We start from the raw sequence: 18942 nt of genomic DNA on the forward strand, positions 1-18942 counted from the left end.
GCGATCCATTTGCCAGCAAAGAGGAGCAGAATCCAGCTGCTTTTGTGAACGCTCTACTCAACAGAAGTACCACTATGCAGGAAATGACCAAGTTTAAAGTAGTTCGTGACAAAAGGTGCAAATCTTGCAGTGCAAGGAGTGTCGAAGTATTCGAGGAATACATCTTTCACTTACGGGCCACTGATCAAAGTAAATTCAAGGTCGCCAACGTAATGACTAACCTCCTCTCATGGTCAGACATCAACGATTCCCCATGTTCAAAATGTCAAAAACTGAGAGAGGTTCAACGGTTCGAATTGCAAGATCTGAAGGACCTACTCGTTCTGGAGATGCCGCTTTGGAAACAGGAGTCGAACGGTCAGCTGGGGAAGAACACCAAGCTGCGTTCGCCTGGTCTTCAGACGGATACTCTAACTGTAGGCAATCACCGTTACAGACTCCACGCAGCATTATTTCACAACGGTTCCGACATACAATCTGGCCACTGCTCGGCAGTCATAGTGTCCGGGAAAAAGTTCATCTCGGCCGACGATGATAACGTTACTCAAAAGAACTGGCCTTCGAGCAGCGTCGGCGCCCATCTTCTGTTTTACCGTCGATTGGATCCGAGTAATCTAGGAAGGAGGCCGAAAAAATCAGTCGCTCACGGCGAATCAAGGCCACCTGCATTGCCTCAATGTCCTGGTGCTGCCAAAGCACCTCCCAGACGACTTCTGTTGGACGGTCCACCTGCGCCGTCGTTGGAAGTGAGAACCGCCGTAGCCGAGGATAATACCACGATGTCTGCTATATGGCCCCGATTTGAGAACAAACCGGAGAGCGGAAGATTGGTCTCCTGCTACGCGAACGCGACGTTACAGTCCTTGCTCAGCTACGAGCCGTTGAGGTCCGCCTTGTTGGATGATTCAAACGATACGCCTTTAAAAAGGATTGCCTCCCAGTATCAAAATTACAGAGGGACAACACTTTCCTCGTGGCCGATCCGAGAGGCAACGGACGACATGTTTACAGCCCCTCAACAACAATGCGTTCGAGAATTCATGAGTAGCTTGATCCGGCAAAACTCTATTTTGTTCGAAAAGACAAAGTTCACACAGACACTCCAGTTAAAATGTACTTCGTGCAATGTCTTGCGGGAAATTCCATCCGTCGAAAACATACTGCCTCTGCCCATTAAAGGGGAGAAAAAAATGATTTCCGAACTGATCGACAGCCTTGCAGAGTGGTCCCAACCGTCAGATGATGACCCTGCCTGCTCTGTTGTTATCGAGAATAGAGCTTGTCCAGGAAAGTGTGTCTCTCGGACACTCATACGAAATCCAAGCGATCTATTTATTGTGCAAATCAACCGCGCAAAGGAGATCAGCAGAGGCATTTACGTCAAAGACTCCGAGTTCCGGATGGTGAATTTACCGTCGAAGAAGCTCACTTTCAGTGAGTCTGATCATTATAAATTGCACGCCGATGTAAGGCATCAAGGAGAAGATGAGCATTCCGGTCATTACACGGCAGTTGTTCAAGTTGGCAGACAATTTCTTCTCACCGATGACGCGAACGTCTCTCCTTACAAGTGGACCCCGCATTGCGGTAAACTCTCCTACATCTTAGTCTACAAAAGGTTTGCTCCGTCTTCAAGACAGAATTAAACCTCAAAAACTAGCTTAAAAAGCGGTTGTATGAGTGAATTTTTTTTTATAAAAAGTTGTAGATGAGATCGGCTGACTGAACACCGTGTGGTCTCTGTCGAGTGACCCCCGAATAGTCTGTGACCTGTTATGCACACTATTTCTTATGCAACTAAGGTCATAACTGCTTCGGGAAGATAGGTCGACCGGGAAGCGTATGCATTCCCTCGTTTCTTACCGAATCCCCGTCCTCACCGCTTGCTTATAGCAGCTGCCTCCTGATGATCCATGGCCAATGGGTAACATAAATACTTAACCATTCCTTTTTTCAGAAACCTATTAAGTCGAAAGGCTAAACATGCATTATTACGTATTACGCAAACATAAACAAACAACCACTTTCTGCTGGGAGACACTCTGACTAATACAACTGACTACGATGCCTTTCCAAAACGACAAGTTCATGTATCAACCCTTTTTCTTGAGATACCGAGGTACAATCTGCCCCAAATAAATTTCCTCTTTTGTAGCGTCTTTGCATAGAAAGATAATTGAGTATTATTCTGCAATGGCTCCTACAGCTCAAGTATGCCTTGCAAGCTACATTGTTGAATGAGACGCAAGGAATTACTTATGAGGGCTTCCTCGATCCCATTGAAACTCATAAGGGATACTGTGTATCGATTTTTATGGAAACTGTTATATACCGCTCGTGTCAGGTGAATGTCTCAAACAGGCAACAGCCCAGCATGATTGGGATCCAGCGTGTCACTACCTCCTCGTTGGTGGATCCTGGGCAATGGTTTACAACAGAACAGAGCAACAAGATAAACCAGCTAAAGTGACATGGAAATACCTTACTTATGACCTATCAGATTTACGTACCTACTTGGGTAGGCACATATTAACGTACCAGAAAAATGTAAAGAAAATAATAATTATTCTGCATACCCCTCATATGCTCGCAGTGTCATGCATACTAGCGCATTTCATCATTCAACACAAGTAGCGTAGTGGAACAAAACATTGAAGTCAATTTCTGATTTCATTCAAAGAAATGGTCATTATTCCACCTGTAGATTCATTAAGATATTTTCTCATTCGTTCTTGTCAATGAATGCCGATTTTTGAACCAGACAGGAGAATTATTGGTTTCCAACTAAGTATTGGGAAGATATGTAAATTTCCAATTTTCCTACACTGCATGGAAAGTTTACAGTTTATTTTCTTTAATTTACAGTAATAAATTTCAATTAAGAAGTGTTCCTTCCATCTATAGGTATACGACATAGGTACACTACGCCGGATCATTTACGTGAAAATTATTGGAACAGACATACTTAGGGAGGTTCTAAAAGGAATTAAGAAATCCCCTCGCTATCATGCTAACTACTAAAAAAACCTGAAAAATCCTCACGATTCATGTACGTACAAAAGGACGTACAATTTAGTCAAAATACGATCTTCAGGCGGGTTTTAACTAACCTCGTTTTCAACCTGAAACTTCTCTCCATGCTAAAATTAAATTGCGCCGATTTCTTTCAATTCAAAAGAATTTTCGCCTTTCAAAAATGTCATGATATAAACCCCAAAAAACCCAAAAACTTGGGTGAAGAGACGCCGGGCAAGTCACCATCCTCTTGCCAAAAACCTCCAAAAACTCCTCCTCGTTCCCCTCTTCAGTGGAAGAAGAAAATATTATCACTCTACGACAGCTTCCTAACAAAAACTCCGGGAGGTTACATACAGGCTGCTAGCCCCTCATCGGACCAAAACGCACACCGTACCATTTTTTCCTAGTAGGTATATGCCTCCAAAGTACATGAAATGACTCCTTGAGGGGCGGGCAAGTTTTATTGAGATTCACGTCGTCTTCCGAAAATGAGCTAAAATTTTTACTACGAAGAAGAAGAAAATCGACTTATCATTCTTTCCATACACGGTACGTATGTCAATGCGAGGCACCAGGAACGCCTTCCAAAATTATTGATGCAACCCGCACGACTCCGAAGTCAGCGAGCGGAAACTTTCTTGAAGCGTCTCCTAAGATTTTCCCCCCGCAACAATCCCCTTCGAAAATGAATGATGCAACAAGCGCGTCCTGTATGACCGCGAAAGCTCCTCAGATGAGTAGTCTTTTGGTCTGGTCAGAAAAATATTCAAACTTTATTTTTCGTCTTCTCTTCTCATTTCCCGCATTGACGGAGGCGAAATTTTTTGGAAAGCATGACGCGCCCGGCAACAATGCGTAAAAAAAAAGTGCGAATAGAATGTGGCCTTCCACTATGAATGATCGTTAAGGAATACTTGTACAACAAAGACGGTACTGTTTCTTTGGAAGTCTATGAAGTGAGTTCCAACATCTGCTCCTAAATCTTTTTCAGCAGTGTGACAAAATGAAAATTTGAACGAACATGTAAACGAGTCAGACCTAGCTAAGTGAAGGACGATCTTTTTCATTCCATCATAAACGATGCTAAGACGGACTGCAGATGTGCTCAATTGAATGTTTCAGATTCTTCAGTAGATTTACAAGTTGGCAGAAATGCAGAAATTAATATCTCAGTTTTATTGGTGGCTTTGAAACTTCAAAAATACTGCAAGATGTAGACGCAAATCCCTGTGTCCAATCTACAGGTTGATCCTCGGTGAGAGCATTGTTGCCGGGCGCGTCATGCTTTCCAAAAAATTTCGCCTCCGTCAATGCGGGAAATGAGAAGAGAAGACGAAAAATAAAGTTTGAATATTTTTCTGACCAGACCAAAAGACTACTCATCTGAGGAGCTTTCGCGGTCATACAGGACGCGCTTGTTGCATCATTCATTTTCGAAGGGGATTGTTGCGGGGGGAAAATCTTAGGAGACGCTTCAAGAAAGTTTCCGCTCGCTGACTTCGGAGTCGTGCGGGTTGCATCAATAATTTTGGAAGGCGTTCCTGGTGCCTCGCATTGACATACGTACCGTGTATGGAAAGAATGATAAGTCGATTTTCTTCTTCTTCGTAGTAAAAATTTTAGCTCATTTTCGGAAGACGACGTGAATCTCAATAAAACTTGCCCGCCCCTCAAGGAGTCATTTCATGTACTTTGGAGGCATATACCTACTAGGAAAAAATGGTACGGTGTGCGTTTTGGTCCGATGAGGGGCTAGCAGCCTGTATGTAACCTCCCGGAGTTTTTGTTAGGAAGCTGTCGTAGAGTGATAATATTTTCTTCTTCCACTGAAGAGGGGAACGAGGAGGAGTTTTTGGAGGTTTTTGGCAAGAGGATGGTGACTTGCCCGGCGTCTCTTCACCCAAGTTTTTGGGTTTTTTGGGGTTTTACGTAATTACAAAAAGTAGCCGGGCGGTTTCTAACTACAAGCGACATGATCTAGAAATCGCCGCGGCAGTTTTGCCGCCGCAATTTGCTGTCGCTTTTACAAACGGCTCCATAGCCTCTCGTGTAGTCTGAAATCGCGCGATTCGTTGTCGCCGGCGACACGGCGACACAAATCGCTTGCATAAACGGGCTCAGAGGTGTTGCACATTATTATACGAAATTGAACGTATTATGAATGACAGGCATACTTTAAAAGTACAGATCTTTCCTCGCAAAATAAATCAAGATACTTGTCGTACACAGGAAAAATCTAAGAGCCTTTAGCTGAGGCAAATATAGAGGTTTATCCGGTTCAGGTATAACAAGTTGGGAATTTCTTGAAAGATAATTAAGCCCTGTTACACCAAAGAGGTGTAGAGAGTTTAAGTGAATTTTGTCTCATGGAATTGACGCTCCCCCAGTTTTACCAAAACTCTCAACTATATATTATTCTCCGTTGGACCAAACAGAAAAACAAGCAAACCCTCATTCTTCCAAGACGTTATACATTTTCATCCAAAAACGTCGTGAGCAATTGTCGTTTGTATTTACATGTGGGCCAATTAACTATGGGTCTCAACTGGCACGTGGACCAAAACTCCCGTGCCAGAGAAACGCGTGGACGTAAATTACTGGAAAAAACAGGTGCGCGGACTAAAAATCGTCGAGGAAATGTTCTATAACCGAGAAAATTATGGACTAACTGTAGGGGCTGTCGTGTGTCGCCGTTATAGGTAGTTTAATACCTACCATCTTTGTTCATCGCAAGCACCCGATTCAACCAACAGGATTCCTCCTTATCCCTTCTATTTTCTTCGTTTATATTTTTGTCTTTCAATCTCATTAATTTGCCCGCACAGATCTTCGTGCACTTTGACTTTCTTGTTCATTCCTTTTGAAGCATATTCAGAATGTGTAAATTCGTGCCCTTATAAGCTTTAATTTGAACACTCCGAGGGTAGACCTTCATCGGATGATTCAGAGTAATCTGGTTCTGATGTGGCATTTGGAACGATGTCACCATCTTTCCTCAAAAAGCTTCAGCCTTTTGATTTTGGGTTCCAGTCGTTTGCGTTGAGGGCTGAGAACAATGGTTTCGAATGGCTTCGTTTCCACAGCAAATACTGCCAGCCTTTTCAACGCGTAACACGAATTTTTGAATTTGGGGACTTTCAAGCAAGAGAATTGTAGCACCACCACAACTTAGAAGATCTTCATCTCAAAGTCCAAAGTGTCTAACGTTATGATTTTCCAGTAAGGAAACAAAATTACCTAGCTGCTAACAAGACTAATTTTCACCTAAATACTTCCGAAACGTTTCGGCTGAAAACTTAGCCTTCTTTAGCGGAATAAAAACCGAATAATTTTTAAACGTAGTACTTGGCTGTACCTTTCAAAGCAAGAATCAATGCTGTATATGGCTGTTTTTGAAAAACGTTTTTTCTCGCTTTGAATGATTTAGTCAAGTAGGTGCTACGATAAGATTTTTACACTTTTTTACTGTTTTTATCAAACCGAGGAAGGCTGAATTTTCAGCCGAAACGTTATGGTGGTATTTACGTTAAAATTAGCCATGTTACCCGCTGTGCAATTTGTTTTATTATTGTATATCTTGTCACGGGCTGCTGAGCATCAAACCTATCTCATCCCTATTATTCCATACTACCTCTTTCCTTGCAATGTTGGAGTATCTATCAGTGACGTGGCGTGCTTTTCGATGTATCGATTCATCTACCATTTGAACCTATGAAAAAGAATCGATAGATAGGGTGTTCGCAGCGAGCACCTTGATAATTGATTCTTTACCATAGCTTTAAACTGGGAAATATCTGTAATCGATCATTCACGCCACGCCACTTGCATCCGTGGTTATTTTCTCCATCAAGTTCCAGAGTAACGCCCCCTCATAAAATGGCGTCAACCCAACGAAAATGTGAAAGAGTAGACAACTTACCGGACACTTTACTTTATCATCAGTCATGACTTCACAAGCACCCTCTATGTCGATCCCGGGAAATGGTATCAGTTCGCGGCCAAGAACGACGTAGGCAAACTCGTACGCGAGTCTTAGATATAATTGCGCTATGTCATTTTTATTATCCTCCAAAGGCGTGCAGAGCCTGAAAAGAGAAGGAGAAAATGCCATTTTTTTTTTTTTTTTGGGGGGGGGGGGAGGTGTCAGCTTTCGCGTTGCATGTGGTATGGGTCAGTTGCGCTGGTCACAGAATCTTGTTTTGATGCTTGATTCTTGTATAGATCAGCTATAAAAATAATAAAAACCTGTCCTAACAGCAACTTTCTACGTTCGATATTTACCGAGGTACCGCGCTTTGAAAAATCTGATTTATAACGTCATCCACCGCGGTAGTGCCACCCTTAGTTTCTTCCACCTTGCTTTCTTCAGTCAAAGAAACACACATCTGCACTTATTACTCAACTTGTAACTATGAAAACAAGGTCGAAGAAACTAAAGGGGGCCACTATCGCGGTGGATGACGTCAAAATCCCGACTTTGAAAGAGTGTTATCTCTGATAATATTCAACGTAGATAGTTGCTGTTTTGGCAGATCTTTTTATTTTTAGCTGATCCACAGGAAGTAAGCATCAAAGCATGATTCTGTGACCAGCGCAACTGACCCATTGTACCATGACAAATGATATATGTATGCCATATAATTTTCTGCCCTGGTAAAAATTGGCAGTGGATCTGTATTCCAAAATACCATAGACCTAAAGCCGGCTGTAAGATTTCCAATAGCTTCTGTAGCCGGCTGTACAATTTCTTTTAGCCTTATATTGCCGATGGCGATTAAGCTACAGCCAGACGATAGAGTTTATGCTAAACGTTACTAAATATGGATCCTAGGACTTGGTGAGTTTTTGGACCACCGCTCTCTTTTTGTGCCGTACTATCTTGATATATTTTGCGAGGAAAGCTCCGTACTTCTGAAGGACGCCTGTCATTCCTAATATGTTGGAGCGCCTTCAACTTCTTATGATGCTGTGCAATACCTCTGGTGTGAAATAGTTGCTTCAGACGCCGTGGCACGCGGCGGGCGGGCAGAGAGCGTAAACGCGCATTGGCGCCTACAAACCGAATAGCTGGTTGGAAGTGTCCATTATCGTTGAATCTAGTGAAAAGCGCTGTTTAATACCTCTGGTGTGAAATAGTTGCTTCAAACGCCGTGGCACGCGGCGGGTGGGCAGAGAGCGTAAACGCGCATTGGCGCCTACAAACCTAACAGTGATACTTCACGCATTGCGCAATGCGTGAAGTATGCATCCTTAAACTCAATTATGGTCATGTGCCATTTACAACCGCATCACTTTCAGTCAAGTGAGCAGCAATCTCAGCTGGTCTAATAGGGGCAATATTCACTATATTGTTATCTTGGATGTTAGGCACCAGATGAGAAGCTGCATTCTGGATCGTATCGAATAGCTGGTTGGAAGTGTCCATTATCGTTGAATCTAGTGAAAAGCGCTGTTTAATACCTCTGGTGTGAAATAGTTGCTTCAAACGCCGTGGCACGCGGCGGGTGGGCAGAGAGCGTAAACGCGCATTGGCGCCTACAAACCTAACAGTGATACTTCACGCATTGCGCAATGCGTGAAGTATGCATCCTTAAACTCAATTATGGTCATGTGCCATTTACAACCGCATCACTTTCAGTCAAGTGAGCAGCAATCTCAGCTGGTCTAATAGGGGCAATATTCACTATATTGTTATCTTGGATGTTGGGCACCAGATGAGAAGCTGCATTCTGGATCGTAGCGAATAGCTGGTTGGAAGTGTCTAGTTGAATCTAGGGAAAAGCTCAGCTAAGAAATGAGTAGTTTCATTGATGCTGATGCCGTAATTGGCTGCAACCTGTGTTATACTAGATAGATTGTTGGTACGATCCCTAGTAAAGCAAGCAAAGAAGGTGATACTCCCTAGATTCAAAGATCTACAGATTATGAAGTAATTACCTTGAGGTGAATTACCTACTAAAGACGAGAATTCTCTACCCCAGTCACAGTAAGCTATCAATCTTATTCTAGTGTCCACACCGGTCCCAGTAAACTTCAAAAGTATGGTTTCAGTATTATCTAGTATTTCTATGACAATTCTAGAATACATCTAACGTTCATAGATTGTTTTTGCCTTGCTTGCTGCTTGCTTCGATGATATACCCACACCCTATCTCCATTTCTCGTTCCATCCAGGTGCAATCTTTTGTGTACACGACATTATATTTAATGAGCTCGCATGCCTCCTGTGCTACAACAAATTTACTCCAAAGGAGTAAAAGTAAACAAATAACCCTGAGCCAACTAAGGCCCAGGTACACCGGGATTTGAATCCCCACGCTCCGATTCTCCGAAGTAGTCTCAGAAATTGATTCCGAAGCTTCAAGGACAGGTGGCTGCAGTGGCACAATTTCGGGAGTTGGAGCGGAAGTAGTTTCCTGGCGTGTCGTTGAACCTTCTACGTTAATGACTGGGGATTGCCTTAAGTATATCCGTGTAATAGCGGATATTCGTCAAAGTAAATGAAATCAAATGAAGAACGACGACTCTTCCTCGGTCGATAAAGCGAAAAGTGACGATTCCTCCTCATCCGATAAAAAGAAAGGATGGCCAAAGCTCACCACTCCCAATGTGATGACGTGTGCGAGTGGGAATTTCAAGAAAGTAGCAAATGCAACTACTAACATTACCAATTGGAATCAGAGTTTCATCTCCGATCCCCAACCCGATGGGTCTATCGTCAAATTCTGGGGATCAATCTTCCGTATTTTGGAGCTTCCGTATTTTGGAGATCGCCCCCGAGATATCACCAGTCGGAAGTTTAGAGCTCATGATGTGAACTCTATTTGGTTTTGAGAACCCGAACGATATTATCTTGTTTTACATATCGTTTCTGAAGTTTAAAAAAACGCTCAATCCAATTATTGTAGTTTGTATCGGGATCACTAGGTGATATCAGAACTAATGGGAAGAGCGCACTAAAATTTCTAAATATGTGCTGGTACTAGTCAATCTGATTTTATTAACGCATTTTGATGGTCCAGCTCCTCCCTCAGCACATCTATCCGAGTCGAAGGACATGAATCATTTAGGTAAAATTGAAGGGAAAGGTCTACAATGTATCTAAAAGTAGAAAGTGGTATCCTTATCGGGTTCCATTGTTACGGAATTTTATTTACCTTTTTATCCCGATGAGCTAAGTTGATGAGTGATTAGACTATGATCATTTCGGAAATTAATCCATCTTCAGGTCTTCTTGAAATACCATGAAGATTTTGTCGCGGCGCGACACGTCACATGGTAAAAATAATAAATAAATAAATAGAATTACGTATAAGGGGTATAAAGGGCCTTATACGCCTTTATACGTAATTCTATTTATTTATTTATTTATTATTTTTACCATGTGACGTGTCGCGCCGCGATAAAATCTTCATAGTGTTTCAAGAAGATCTGAAGATGGATTAATTTCCGAAATGATCATAGTCTAATCACTCACCAACTTAGCTCATCGGGATAAAAAGGTAAATAAATTTCCGTTACAATGTATCTACTTGTTGCAGGTTCATCATTGCACCCCAAAGTAAATATAGAGTGTTTCCTTTTTAAGAGCCTTGCGTAGGGTTTGTCCGAAATCATGGTTATGAAATCAAAGTTTTGTGGGTCTCTAGGGATATCAGGAAAACCAAGCATCGCTGCCTCATGTTCTGAGTGAAACTTTCCTTGTGTAAAGAAAGTCTTCAATCGAGAAAAAAAACCTGTACCTGCGTGGGTTCTACCAAATTCCCCATTTTCCAAGAACTTTAACACTGCCTCATCAATATAAATGTTTAAATTCCCCTCAGAAGGATGAAAATGTGTAAATACCGCTCTAGTTGAGCTTGATAAAGTTTCTAGTATTGGGTCATCGCAGCGCATTCTTTTAGTGTGCCGACCTCTACATAAACCCACATGATTCCCTCTTATTTTAAAGGGACTGGCGGATACGCAATCATCATTTTCGTTGCTAGGGTACACTGTACTCGAAACCTCTTGATACCCGTCCAGGAACGATAATTGATTAATTAATTTTACGATCAATTTTTGCTCCAGTCAATTAAATTTACTAGATAAACTATTCGAGGGAACTTTGAATCGCTTCCTTATCCGGCTCCCGAGGGCTGGAGATGTCAGCTTGTTTCTTTTGAATCTGATTGGCACCAAAGGTGGGGTCTCGCTATAGCGATATTCTTTCTGGTACCTAAAAATGACTTGAATACCCTTATGCCACCATAGGCCTGCACTAATGTAACACGTTTTTCTCAGCTGCCGCGTAGTGGAACAGGTCAGTCGGGGAGATCGGCCAAAATTTGAAATCATTGAAAGCTCATAACTCTGTTCATACAAAACTTTGTGGTTTTAAAACGGCTGTCATTGGCTTTCTCATGAAATTTGCATTGGCAGGCATCTCCTCAAATTGAAATCGTGACGAATGCAACATGAAAATGTACATTTTTAGTTGGACATTTTCTGTCTGACTTCTCTGATTGACTCGATCCTCTGTGTGCCGCCTGATATCGGAACCAACCGCGGTTAAAGCGGTTGAAATACGTTAATTTCAGCGACGAACCCAACCCCCCCCCCCCCTTCTTCACTCACTTGAAATGTTCGGTATAGTGTTTCCGCTTCGTTTCATCCTTCATGCCGTCGCTCATACTACGAAAAGCATCTCGAATGACATCCACGCATTTGGGATCCACTTTGGCGTAAGCTTTTGTTACTTCCTGGAAATAGGCTGAAACAGACGTAGCAGGGGTGGTTAGGATCAGTTGGGTAGAATTTAATCATACGAGGGTCATCCAGAAAGTAAGGTTCCCTACCTTGTTACATCAGAACGAAAAGAGAAGAATCAAATCGGTTAAAAAGGTATTATCAGGCATACTCTAAGCTCTAAAGCAACCCCAAGTTTTTGAAAATCGGTCGAGGGGTTCGCGAGTAAATTCTTTTTTACTGCGACAACCTCCTGTCGCCGCGTGCCCACCTCAGGTGCCTTTTTTTTAAAATGGACCGCGTTAAACAGGAAAGAACCAAGCCACGTCAGCTATCGCCAAATTTAATTGGCCAATTTGATTTTTTGCATGATAACAGTTGTGCGGATTTTCGTGCAAATTTCAGTGAATTTTCTCCACAGTACGAAGCAAATTCCTCAACGTTTTCAAAAGAATCCGCACAAACATTTTCTCGTAAAACATTAAATTGTCTAATTAAAATTGGCAATAGCTGATGTGACTTGATTCCTTTCTGTTAAACGCGGTCCAAATATAACATGCAATTATTGCGACACCGCATTATTAGTAAGTATTGAATTTTGCTTTGAAATTTGTGATACAGTCTTAAGGATGAAAGTTTTTTCCGTAATGTACATAAACTGACCAAAAAATAAAACCAGAGGCGTGCAAAAGCAATACTCTCTACTTTTAATTTCATGTAAGTACTAGTACCCTGGAAAAAAAGCACATTGGATCTAGACTCCAGACTCTTGAAAACATCGACAAGCAAAAATACTCTTGATTCAATCGATTTTTGCTTAAATCAAGAACCAAGCCTCTTAACTTGAGCGGATTTCCTTTTGATCTAAAAGCAAAAATCTGATTGAATCAAGAGTATTTTTCCTTGTCAATGTTTTCAAGACTCTGAACTCTAGATCCAACATGTTTCTTTTTTCCAGTGTAACACGTAAAATTCGGTACTCGAAAAATTTATTATGTTCGCAATATCTTCAAAATCCAACTAAAATTTCCCAAAATACCGTTTTCATTTTTTCCATTCTTTACTCCTCTCGAACTTTTGGAGGATATTTTCTCACCAGAAAAGTCGGCGTTAGCAACTAGAGGGGTACTTGAACCCACTGCCGCGTAGACCAAGTGGGGATATTTGTATCTCATCCAAGTTGCCAAGGATCCTCCGTAGCTCCATCCAAAAACGATCCATTTTGGATTCTTGAATCCATGTTGAATGTTCATCTGCGTTATGAAGTACGCAACATCAGCCAGAGCCTGCTCACTGGTCAAATATTTCAGATTTTCCGTCTTGAAGTTGCTAGCGAAATGCAAAAGAGCCACCAATTAGTGTACTGGAAAGTGTTAATTGATTCTCACTGGAACGAGTCAGTTGCGAAACCTGACAATAGTGAGAAGAAAAAGCTACCCCATCTGGATAATGGCTGAAAACCCGCGACAAGTGCAGTTGCGATTCTTGAAATTGGCAACACAGTTTTTCCTCCATCTAAGTGAGTATTAAAGTTCGATTCTTACTGAGGCAAATCGCCTGACTTAGACTCGCTGTTTTAATTTAATTTAAATCGAGGAAAAACAGTGTTTCCAACATTCAAGAACTGCAATGGAGATGTTGCATGTGTGAGGAATTTGCGATTTGACTATTGATTTTTATGTAAAAGTTCGCGAGAAACACGATGGTGCCCCTGGTTTTCTCCGAATCATCTCCCTATTTCAAAAAAAGCTCTCAAAGTGAGGCCAAAATAGAGGGATATCCCACGCTATCCTGAGAGTCCACCTCTACATCAAGACAAACTCTCCATGCAAAGATAGGGAGCAAATACATTGATAGGGCTGCCACTTTATTTGGGGACTCTAAAACTGAAAACACGGCATGACTGGTAATGTATTAGCTCCCTATCTTTGCATGGAGAGTTTGTTTTGATGTAGAAGTGGACTCTCAGGATAGCGTGGGATATCTCCTCCATTTTGGCCTCAACTTGAGAGCTTTTTTGAGCTTGGGAGATGATTTGAGAGAACACCATTGGCACCATCGTGTTTCTCGTGAACTTTTACATTAAAATCAATAGTCAAATCGCAAATTCCTCATACATGCAACATCTACATTTGATGAGCGCATCGGGAAGGTTTGAAATTCACCTCTCAGTTCCAAGTTTTATGAGAAAAGTTTCGTCCAAAATCACGCGAACATTGATTCAGTTGCGCTGGTCACACAATCGTGTTTTGACCCTTGATTCTTGTAGATTGGCCAAAAATAAAAAGATCCGTCCCAACAGCAACTTTTCCTTTCAGTTTCACGTGAAATTCAAACGAAAGCAAGGGTGATACTACAGCGGTGAATGACTGAATTTTCCGAATGAATCGAAGTTTAACAGCGCGATGTCTCTGTCAATATTGGACGCAGAAAGTTACTACGTTAACAGATCTTATTGTTTCTCGCCAATTTTCAGGAATCAAGCATCAAAAAACGATTCTGTGACCAGCGCAACTAGCCCATTCGTCAGAAATCGGTCATTTGGACCGTTCTATGATTAGCGTGCCGATTGCATTGAAAGTTAGCGTCGGCATTATCCTCTCACTTTTGACTAGTTGCCCGAAAATTGGATGAGAACGGCCGAAATATAGCACACGTATATAATTTTTTTACCACATTAATTGCCCGTATTGCTCAGTCTTCACCGCGTGCCGCAACGCTTCATGGTAACAAATTAAATGTGAGATTATTTCCCATCACCGCTACACGAGGCAAGGAATGCATTTTCCTGTGTGTTTAATAATTACACAATCTATAAATGAGTGTGAAATAGCAAATTTTTGAACTTCTCCTAACGACCATTCATGTGTGCCTCACACGATATTTATGAGGTAGACTTCTTAGTCATTTCCCATCGCCGCTGAACAAGGCAAAAATGCATTTTTTTTGCGTGTTCAATAACTACACAATCTAAAAATTTTTGTGAAATCGCAAATTTTTTAACTTTTCCTGACGACCATTCATGTGTGCCTCACACGAAACAATTTATGAGGTAAACTTTTTCAGAATTATTCCAGCTTCAAAATGAGATCAAAGAACACAAATCGGACGTGTAGTTTCCGAGGTGTGCGCGCCGAAGAAACGCTTGGTTCCTGCACGGACCCCAGAGTGGTGCTCCTTCTAGATGGGCCTCTTGTGACATGAAAAATGATACCTGAATGCGGAAATTGCCAATCAAAAAGTGTAGGGGTGTTTTTTTTTTTTTTTTTTTTTTTTTTTGTGCGCCGCCAACTACACAACCCGGAATGAGCGAGAACGATGGCCAGTTCGCGGAGTGGGCAATGAAGTTGATTACGTTACCTGTCCACGGTCGGGATGAAATAGCTGCCAAGTGGGTGTAACGGAAGAAAAATTTCAATTGGCGCTTCTCATTTTCGGGACTCCGCAAGAATCAGACTTGCCTCGAATATTTACATTATGTGTTACACTTTGAAGAACATCTCACCCTTTTGGCACGGATTTTCCGTACATAATCTAAAAATTTGTGTGCAATTGCAAATTTTTGAACTTTTCCTAACGATCATTCATGTGTGCCTCACAAGAGAAAATTTATGAAGTAGACTTCTTTACCATCATTCTAGCTCCAAAACGAGATCAAAGAATATAAATCGGACATGTAGTTTCCGAGGTATGCACGCGGAAGAAACGCACGAACCCCAGAGTGCTTCCCCTTCTAGAAGGCCCCTTATGACATGAAAAATGATACTCGAAAGCGGCAATTGCCAATCAAAAAGTGTAGGGGTTTTTCTTTTTGTGCCCCGCCAACTACACAGCACGAAATGAGCGAGAACAATGGCCAGTTCGCGGGCTGCACTTCTTTTCCGCCCACTTTCTCTTTTTCAGCCCCTTTTCAAAGTATCAATTCCGCCCACTTCATTTCCGCAGACATGATTTGTTGGTCAATTTGGCAACTGTGCGGGCACGCAATGAGGCGGAATAGCACTGCCGCTGATAAGATTTCCACAGCCATCCAGATATTCAGAAGGTTCTATCAAAACTTAAAACTTCACAAAGCATTATTTTATTGAAGATGAATTCGATTAAAAAAAATGCAATTTTCAAAAAAAGGCCACGCCAGGTGGAGCATGAATGGAATGGATTCTCTGCACGACAGATGCATACTACAAGTATAAGTACATTACGACGATACAATTTTTAGCCGAGATTGCCGAATTTAAGAAGCTACCCTCAAAGTTGACGATGAGTGAAGACTCGGAATTAGAAAACTGCGACCCAGACGATCCAGAACCGGTACTGTTGACATTATAATCTTCAAATGGTGAGGGATTTTGTGATTTTATTGGTCTCTTCTCTTCCTAATTTAATTACTTTATTTCATTTCTTGATTTTTGAGCGACGTTGCCGCATACTCGGGAAAATAAGTGATTGTAAATGAAAGTGGGCGGAAACGATAATCGCCGCAACTGGGCGGAAAAGAGAAAACCACTCGAATTGGGCGGAAAAGCTAAACTGCCAGTTCGCGGAGTGGACAACGAAATTGACCACGTTACCTGCCCACGGTCGGGATGAAATAGTTGCCCAGTCCAGTGGGTGTAACGAAAGAAGAATTTCATTTGGCGCTTCTCATTTTTAGGACTCCGCAAGAATCAGACTTGCCTCGAATATTTTTATATTATGTGTTACACTTTGAAGAACATCTCACCCTTTTGGCACGGATTTACCGTGGTATCGGTGCTCAAGCATAAAGGAGGCGGCTCTCCATTTTTTAGCTTCATCTCCCATGAAGCTGTATGTGATGAACTGTTCCAACATAATATTGTCTTCGCCGATCAAGAGGAACACGAGACTGTTGTTACCATAAGACGCTTTGTTTTCCACATATCTCTGTAACAAGATCAAAAAATCGTAGCGTTTCAGAATATGATCACCTTAATGAGTTCCTTGATAAAGTCAATGAATTCTCGAAATGTCATGAAATATTACTCTTTCTGGTGATTTTATGATGAAATCATAAACTATTCCATGATTTATCTGCATTTCGGTCTACAATTTGTAACGATTTAGTTTTCCTGTTCAACCACACTGGTAAAAAAAACCTCTTGGTTCAAGAGTGCAGTTTCTTGTCGCCGGATTTAAGAGTCTGGACTCTTGTTTCAATGCCAAATTCCGCTTGAAACAAGAGTTCAAGACTCTTAAATCCGGCGACAAGAAACTGCACTCCTAAGTCAATGCAATGCGGCATTGGTGCAAGAGGTTTTTTTTACCAGTACACACTTCTGACTTCAGGGTGTCTACAAGTCTGGAAAGTTTGGAAGTAGAACTAATTTTTAAGTTGGGTCCGGAAGTACTGAAATAGTGTGGAAATTCCGCAAGGAGGTCCGGAATTTTTGAAATTTTTCGGATTTCGACAATTGGAGGTACTGAATAAGTACTGAATATGCATTGATGGCACTGAATTTCTTGGGAATGTATATACGGAAAAAGTAATGTGAAAGTACTGATTTTTGACCAGCCTGCTTCAGTAGACACCCTAGACTTGTTTCATAAGCTCAATTAAGCTTCTCATGTACTAAAATTGTAAAAAAAAATTAAAAATATGCTGTATTTCAGGTGTGAATCGTGCAAGTAATACGTCGTCAAGCGTGACGCTAAATTTTTGCACAACACAAAGTTTTAAATCGCATTTCACGTGATAATAAATCACATAAATACAAAAGTTAAAGGCAAACCAGTACAGTACGTGCATTACTATCAGTAGACGTTTATTTTCTCGTATCGTTTCAGAAAATGCTGTACGCCAGCTGTGAATCGTGCAAGTAACACGTCGTCAAGCGTGTCGCTAAATTTTTTCACAACACAATGGTTTTCATTGCGTCTCACGTGATAATTAATCATTGAAGTAAAAAAGTCAAAGGCAAACCAGTGCGTGCATTGCTGTTAGTAGAAGTTCATTTTCTCGTACCGTTTCAGGAAATGCTGTACTCCAGCTGTGAATCGTGCAAGTAACACGTCGTCAAGCGTGTCGCTAAATTTTTTCACAACACAATGGTTGTCATTGCATCTCACGTGATAATCAATCGTTGTAGTATTAAAGTCAAAGGCAAACCAGTGCGTGCATTGCTGTTAGTGGAAGTTTATTTTCTCTTATGCAGTTCGGAAAATCCCAGCATCATGCACCAGCAAGAAAATTTGTTTAAGAATGCAATCACGTTTACTACACTAACAACAACGTGTGAACTACTTTACGTGTTTTATTTCTTCCTTAAAGTACAAACAAGTTGTAAATGCCTTATCTTTAAAAAGCATTCCCAAATCTACCATTTTTTCTCCCGTTGCCACAACAAAAAACTACTTCGACCAAATTGCCATCTGTTCGGAGTGTTTTCAGTAATCTCATTGCACATTTACTTGGATTTTTTAAACCGCCGCCCACTTAGGTCGAGGATTGAATCACAGCCAATCGTATTTAATTTTGCTTCAACCTGAACACAACGTGAAACTTACGTAGTTACCAACAGGAATCCACCACTACCGCTAATGGTGCGTTTGACATGTCGCCATGCAAGGAGGTGCAATTGGACTGCGTTTTGCAATTTGGACCTATAAATTCTGGCTCATCTGAAAAAAACACTTATGTGCATAGGGAAACTAATGGCACATACGTTGATTTTAAACCGGGCCGGAATTTATAGTTCCTAATTGCAAAATGTAGTCCAATTCTTAGCCTGTTTGACAGGAGCTCGCTAAAAGTATAATCGTCCGCAAATTCTTTCAAATTTGGGTATGCTTCGAAGGAGCGTTGGAAAAGCCTTGAATCTCTGGCGTGAACGTTGATCTTCACTACTCCATCGACAGGTGGTCTCAGATGATAATTATTTTTAAATCATTAAATTTGAATAACTACGAACAAGGCGACTTAAAGACACCTGAGTCTCGATCGCTTACGAATGACCTAATCTTGATGGACGATTGAAAAATTAATAATCTCACCCTCCTGCCCCACAATCTAATTATTGAAGGGCATGGAGGACAAGGCGCAAAAGTGCAGGTTTTGAAAGAAGTGAGATATTAATGATTTCAAGTAAAACTAGTCTATATGCATATCTTGCCGAAAATTCGCTCCAAAATTCCAACTTTTAAGCATCAACAAGTCAGTTTAAACTTCCTTTTCTCCGC

General features: G+C 41.4%; 1 protein-coding gene across 1 annotated transcript in view; it reads right to left on the reverse strand.

Annotated features, from left to right (window-relative positions):
• The window catches only part of LOC140225677 (putative serine protease F56F10.1), a 51697-nt gene that overhangs the window by 24421 nt on the left and 8334 nt on the right, over positions 1–18942 (reverse strand). The window contains exons 5-8 of the mRNA XM_072305313.1: positions 16469–16650; positions 12842–13074; positions 11635–11770; positions 6938–7103 (exon numbers count right to left, since the gene is read on the reverse strand). Of these exons, the coding sequence (XP_072161414.1) occupies positions 6938–7103; positions 11635–11770; positions 12842–13074; positions 16469–16650 (717 nt within the window). The remainder of the gene's footprint in view (positions 1–6937; positions 7104–11634; positions 11771–12841; positions 13075–16468; positions 16651–18942) is intronic.

This window comes from Bemisia tabaci, chromosome 10 (assembly GCF_918797505.1).
Source record: "Bemisia tabaci chromosome 10, PGI_BMITA_v3".
Classification (NCBI taxonomy): Eukaryota; Metazoa; Arthropoda; class Insecta; order Hemiptera; family Aleyrodidae; genus Bemisia; species Bemisia tabaci.